At 32.2% G+C, this 7,500-nt stretch overlaps 1 protein-coding gene across 1 annotated transcript in view; it reads left to right on the top strand.

The window, feature by feature from the left end:
• The window catches only part of LOC122257553 (chondroitin sulfate N-acetylgalactosaminyltransferase 1), a 34,355-nt gene that overhangs the window by 26,017 nt on the left and 838 nt on the right, over positions 1–7,500 (top strand). Inside the window, exons 7-10 of the mRNA XM_086553728.1 lie at positions 2,118–2,369; positions 4,022–4,209; positions 6,004–6,069; positions 6,438–7,500. The exon at positions 6,438–7,500 is cut by the window's right edge and continues 838 nt beyond it. Of these exons, the coding sequence (XP_086409854.1) occupies positions 2,118–2,369; positions 4,022–4,209; positions 6,004–6,069; positions 6,438–6,558 (627 nt within the window). The 3' untranslated portion in view covers positions 6,559–7,500. The remainder of the gene's footprint in view (positions 1–2,117; positions 2,370–4,021; positions 4,210–6,003; positions 6,070–6,437) is intronic.

Below are 7,500 nucleotides of genomic sequence, written 5' to 3'. Positions count from 1 at the left end.
CATACATACATACATACATACATACATACATACATACATACATACATACATACATACATACATACATACATACATACATACATACATACATACATACATACATACATACATACATACATACATACATACATACATACATACATACATACATACATACATACATACATACATACATACATACATACATACATACATACATACATACATACATACATACATACATACATACATACATACATACATACATACATACATACATACATACATACATACATACATACATACATACATACATACATACATACATACATACATACATACATACATACATACATACATACATACATACATACATACATACATACATACATACATACATACATACATACATACATACATACATACATACATACATACATACATACATACATACATACATACATACATACATACATACATACATACATACATACATACATACATACATACATACATACATACATACATACATACATACATACATACATACATACATACATACATACATACATACATACATACATACATACATACATACATACATACATACATACATACATACATACATACATACATACATACATACATACATACATACATACATACATACATACATACATACATACATACATACATACATACATACATACATACATACATACATACATACATACATACATACATACATACATACATACATACATACATACATACATACATACATACATACATACATACATACATACATACATACATACATACATACATACATACATACATACATACATACATACATACATACATACATACATACATACATACATACATACAATGGAGGGCTTCTGTTTTTCTGTGATGTTGATGTGCTCATGCATCATGACTTCTTCAACCGCTGCAGAAGCAATACAAGGAAAGGATATCAGGTGAGATTCCAAGGAATTTTAACAGTCTCAGGCATAACCTTAATTAAGAAATGCATAATACTTTGAAGCACTTTCTATAACGATTCTATTTAGATGTGCATGTAGGGCACTACAGAAATCATACAATTTGTATTTTATACCTAAGTTTCACTCAATAAATTATTCTTTTATTTAGGCAGGTATCAGTATAATCCTCAAAGGATTATATCTCTACAAGCAAAATCTCTAGTGATCAGTAATGTAACCCACAATCAAATTCAAATGTAAGAGAGGGATTGAATTCATCCAAAGAGATGAACTCCAGAAATGGTGCATTAATTCATCTTCTGATGCCATCCCAGAGGGGATCTCCACGTTTAATCTGTCTGGTTGTGAATATGACATATAGAAAGTTTTGACAAGATGTTGGTCTAACCTGCTGCTGGACAGGAACCTGTGAGAGGCATCTCCCAACACCATTTGTTAGGGGTGATCACTGAGTTTAGTCAGTTGTGGATAATATGAATTTGACTTTGATATCTTGTCTCAGATTTGCATCTGATTGTGAGTTACAAAAAGTTCTTTCTGTAGACCCATAATCTTGGCCATGACAGAGGAAAGTTGGTGATTTAATTTCATTATTTTTATGGACTCTCAGTGGATTTAAATTTGTGAAATACTGATAGATAAGTTAATCATTCTTGTTATTTTGACACATTCAACCCACTGATGATGGAACATGCAGTGTCCACTATAGTTTTGCTTTATTATTATTTAGGAGTCAATTAGTAATCCTGCCTGATCTCACCTGTTTGCCGTGTTCCTTGGATTTTTTGGGAAAAAAGTTATTATTGCTATCATCTTTATTGCAGTGTTAGTACCCATAATGATAGTAATGGAAATTTTAAAATAAAGGAATGGTGTAAATGAATGTCTGGTAAGCCTTTTAATTGACTCTTTGGTGACTAAGTGCTAATGGAACCATCTATGTGTAAAATGAGTATTAAAACAAGACTATAGTATACATCTACATGCACTCCTAACTACATTGGTTTAATGCTTATTAAAAGTTCACTTTACTTTGTTCAGTACTGTAAAAGCATTGATAGAGCTAAAAGTTATTTTCTATTCCTATGATCAAATCAATGTTTAAATGTTATCTTTCATTTTTTATAGGTTTACTATCCTGTTGTGTTCTCACTGTACAACCCAAAATTGGTGTATCCACTCTTTGACAAAGGAATACCACCGATTAATGAACAGTTGGTCGTAGATGTACAGTCAGGATTCTGGCGAACATTTGGTTTCGGGATGGCCTGTATGTATGGCTCTGACTATGAAATGTCAGGAGGTTTCCCAGATATACGGAGTTGGGGAGGAGAAGACGTGGCCCTTTATGAAAAGTTTCTCAAAATGAAGGATATTAAGGTTTGTAAGTTCTACCATGTAAATTCTCTCCATTAGCCCATTTCTGATAATAATCAAATATTGCTTTTCAGTGAGTTGTGATACTGAACCATTTTTCAGTGATACCTATCTAAGATTTACTTAATATTGGATTTCTTGTTATAGAGAAGACACATTTTTTTAAAGCAAAAAACACCTTTAAAAGACAGCTTATGCCTTGGGAGTTTATTGTCCCAGTACTTGATATATAATGATGTGATTTTTAACTTTTATAGAAAAGTAGATGGATTAATAGATACTGTATTATTAACCCCTTCACTCCAGGCAGTAGAAAACGCCCCTCAACACTGAATCCTCCAAGTTTTAAATGTTGCTATTGAATATAACAAGTTTTATGCCAAAACCTCAATATAATCATTATGTACTATATATCAAAATATGCATAGTTAACCTCTTCCCCCATGTGCATGTGACAAGTTATTTACATGGGTTGGGAGGAGGGTGGAAAGAGCGACCTTGGTGAGAGGCCTCCCTCAGATGACAAAAGAAAACAGTTGTAGTAGTATGGTAAACTAATCATAATAAGTTTTATATTTTTATATAATGTTCCATAAAGAAATTATAGAATTATTGCTACATCCCCTGGTATAAGCAAATCCCACTCCTATGTAATAATAATGAAAGTCAAGTTAGCCATCTTATCATACCTCTAATCTGAAAGATCTCGTACAGTATTCGGAAGAAAGAAAACTTAATACAAATAGATATGTCACAAGCGCTGCGAGGACACAGTCTACGCGTCCTCATGTTCAAGGGGTTAATATATAATAGTTACAGGTCAAAGTGGTCTTGAATGTAAGAACAGTAGCTCTAAGCCAGATTATGACACATTTTGCAATGCCCTTTACTGTACTTGTATTCAACATTTAATTATTTTTCCTACTGAAAATATATGAATCAGTTAAATTTTCTTGAAAGTTGGAATAAACACAAAATCTATTATATTATATTAATATGTTATTTGGTTCTGTAAACATGAGACAACCATTAATGTTTTGATGCAAATGTCTTACAAGTTGCACTGAGGATACTTCATGATCATCATCAGCCTCTCTTATTTGTGAATTTTCAAAATTAAAATGTAATGGCAATAAACCCTTTGCTAGGATGGTTAGAATACCATGCTAATTGGCAGTTGCTCATTGTCCTGTCAGTAATATCCTTGGGACATCTGAATAGTTATATGGTAAAGCTTTTTCAATACTTTTTATTAAGAGATTGTTGTAAGTTGGTAATGCTTTCTGTTCTTTCCATGAAGTAGGAGTACCGCACTCTTCAGCCAACAGTAAAATTTTTGAGCATGAAGGCATAAGGCAGCATAGTGGCATGGTTGTAATTATTCAGGGGTAGTTTTACCACTAAAAAACTGACATGATATTTTGTCACTTTCTGTTTTTACCTATGATTTTGATTTGAAATAATACGATGTGGTGTACATACAATAACTTCATCTGTTATTAAAGAATCCTGAGGCAATAGTAATAAGATGTTTGTCTATACATACTCAAATCTGGTATATTGTATTTTTCCTAAATATTCCTTTCTAAATTTGGTGGGAAATCCTGTATTATTATAGCTGTAGAATGTGTTGAAAAGTGTTAACCTATCTACAGGTAATTCGTGCTCCAGATCCAAGCTTATTCCACCTGTATCATCGTAAAGTATGCACAGACACAAACAGTGTGTCTTACCCAGCTTGCTTGAAATCCAAAGCGGTGACTGAGGGCTCTCAACTCCAACTTGGCCTGTCTTTGATTAAGCTCCATGAAGGGATTGATCTCGAGGGAATATTATCAAAGAGGTGGGTTTTGATGATTTATAAGTAGAAAAGCCTCAATTTCAGTAGTAGAAAGTTACTAACCACCTTCGTTATGACTGGCACAATATGATCTTTTTGTTATTTATTGTTATATATGAATATTTTAGTAGTTTATTTTTGCTGAGGCTTGCAAGTGAAGGGCTGTGTTGGACTATGAAGTGCTGATTCTTTTCTAAAGTTCTCTGAATATAGATATATCTTACTCGATATAGATTTCCCCTTTTTAGTATGATATCCAAGATGCAATATGACTTTCAAGAGAAACATATGATCTGCATTATTTTTACCATCACAAAAGATACTTCAATTTTGCATCAGATCCTGAAAATGATAATCAGTAATAAATGTAATGCTTCCCAAATTGGTGATTTTAAGTAATTGGCCACAAAGATTCATAGTGGATAAATAAACTTTCATCAATGTGTGTGAGGGATCAGCATCATATTTTTCTTCTTCTTTTTTTAAAGTGTAATTCTGTTCAAATTGTATAGAAACATGTGCATAATTCTACTAGCATATTCACTATTTTTTTCATAAAAATACAACACAATGACATGAGGAGAAATAATAATTATTTTCTTCTACATTTTTCACTTGTATGATAATTGTTATGGCAATAAACTGTCTTTCATCCTAAAGGACAACATTAGAACAGAAGTTAGCTAAGTAAGGTCTTATTTCTTTATGATTCACACATATTGTTAGGTACATGTTTTAACACTTAACAACTTTCTCATCCTTACATATTATTAATACTGATATGAGGTAAAAGGTAGGTGGTGCAGAGTAATGTGTTAATTTGTAAACTGTAGTAACAGCATTGTTAAAACAAGAATTATAAGAATCTATTTTTAGAAAATGTTACTTCGTTTCAAATTACTATGCTATAAATTGGGATTTAAAAATTTTTCAAAACTGCAACAGCAAAATCTACTTCTGTTTAGATAAGCACACGCATTTCTAAGTGTACAACATATTCTTGACTTTCTGTTGTGTTTTTTAGATTTTCTGTACAGAGCATTTCTATGTTCATAATATGATCACTGATTATTGAAAAACATTTATAAAGATCTCTTGTTGTAGATTTTCCAATATGTGATTTCTACCCCCTTCCCCCCAAAAAGGCACTTATTATGTAACTTAAAAGGTATTCTGAAACAATAAGAACTGCTCTAAAGATTATCCAGCCTTTTCTAAATGCCTTAACACAGGGACACATTTATTTTTTTCTTGAAACGTAATGAGACATGTTTCATTAGTTGACCAGTCTTGTTTTGTGAATGATTTATGCCACACTTTTTACACTATTTTGACAGAATGATTGCATAATACTTTCACCTTTCTCTGTCTTTCTGAATGATATATCTGCTGTATACAGTTTGAAAGCATATTATGAAATAAGCTCACAGCATAGTGAATGGCTCTTTTATTCTCTTTAATATGTCAACAACAGCAAAGACTGAGTGTGTGTGTGTGTGTGTGTGTGTGTGTGTGTGTGTGTGTGTGTGTGTGTGTGTGTGTGAGTATGAGTGTGTGTGTGTGTATGTATGTTTGTTTGTTTGTTTTTGCCATGTGCACGTGTGCATCCAGTGTGTGCATGTGTAGTGTGCATGTATAGCGTGTGTAGTGTGCGTGCGTGCGTGTGTGTGTGTGTGTGTGTGTGTGTGTGTGTGTGTGTGTGTGTGTGTGTGTTTGAGCATGAATATGTGTGCATTTGACTAGTACCAGAGGCTTCATATCACCTCATGTTCTTTGAGGTGTTTCTGTTGCTTTCAGGTCCAAGAGAAGACTGGTGAAACCGACCAGTCAGCAGTTGTGTGGGCAGAATGATACAGGCAAGAGGTAGAATAAGGGTAAAAGAGCCTTTTACTAATCTTGGAGCTTATTTCAGTACTAAGATTTATATTTTTGATATCAAGGCATATTTATTTTTACATAGATGCAACTTTAGCAGTTTGCCAGAAGTGAAGCATGTTGTGGTAGCTTAAAGGTAAACAAATTGCTTTGTATTAATAAGATAATAAGAAGAAATACTGCTAATACAAGGGCAGTATGAATCTAATTAAGCAAGTTTAACTTAATCATTGGAATGTTTGATAGAAAAAGTCTGAAAGGTAATTACTGATATTAATATACAGCATCAGATTTTAGCTGAACATTTTTCACATATTTTTAACAAGGAAGTACATTAATTATTGTCTTCATTACAGGTTCTATTACTTCTGGCTTATTCCATATCTTGGAGGTCTCCTCATACTGTCTCTTCTCATCAACTTGGTCCAAGCCATTGTAATTCTTAACAGAAGATCGCAGAATTACAGGAAAATGTAGTGTCATTAAAGAATATAAGAGAAATGTTTTAAGCAAGAAACTTGTCTTGATTTGTCTGTCTTGTGTTTCATAGCTTTTTTTTATTTATTTTATTTCATTCATTATTTTTGTGTCCACTTGCCTACTGTAATAACCATAGGGATTTCACTGGCTTAATGACAAAATCCTATTAATAGAAACTTAAAAAGTCAAGTGAAAAAAAATACTTCTTTGACAATTGAAAAGATGGTAATGGAAGCTCACAGTAGGCCTTTAAAAGAAAGAGAGAAGTAATAGTATATAGTATATAGAAGTAATAATGAGAATTACATTGCAAAAATTGATATGGAAGCTATAGGCCTATTAACATGGTTAATGTGCCCATATCTATAAGTAAATCAACCAAGACATGGTTGACTAGAAGGTCAGAATTAGTATTCAGGTATTGAATAAAAAGAAGCATATGAGTTTGTTTGATATACAATGAAGGTAGGGTATGTGTTTATGTGTATATAAGTGTGTGTGTTTTATGCAAAAAGGAAAACTATTTATCTTCACTTGTCTCTGAGTCAGTGACATCAATATTCTGAGTGTTGATGTCAGGTAAAAGGAAAGAACTGTGAAAGTAACAGTTCCATAATCCTTTTCTCTACCTTTGTTTCTTTCTTTGCAATTACTATCCATTCATGCAAGAACTCAGCAAAGTGGAATAGGTGTCATTACTATGTGCTACAGATAATACATTTTATATTATATTATTTGGATGGCACTTTGTGTAAATTTATGTGGAATTGCTATATTAAGTTTACTATTAATCTATGATCATTATGATACCAGGATATTTAAAGTATCATATATTTAAATCTAGAGAAAAATATTAGATTTGAAAAATAATCAAAAGTGTCTTCATTGTATGATGAATTCTGAGGATGTAGACATTCATCCTTCTACTTTTTTTTTCCT

Source organism: Penaeus japonicus, unplaced genomic scaffold (assembly GCF_977035675.1).
Source record: "Penaeus japonicus unplaced genomic scaffold, GWHDUDI00000001_assembly GWHDUDI00000028, whole genome shotgun sequence".
Lineage (NCBI taxonomy): Eukaryota > Metazoa > Arthropoda > Malacostraca > Decapoda > Penaeidae > Penaeus > Penaeus japonicus.
The sequence above is the reverse complement of the archived record's forward strand: the minus strand, read 5'-3'. Positions and strand labels throughout refer to the sequence as shown.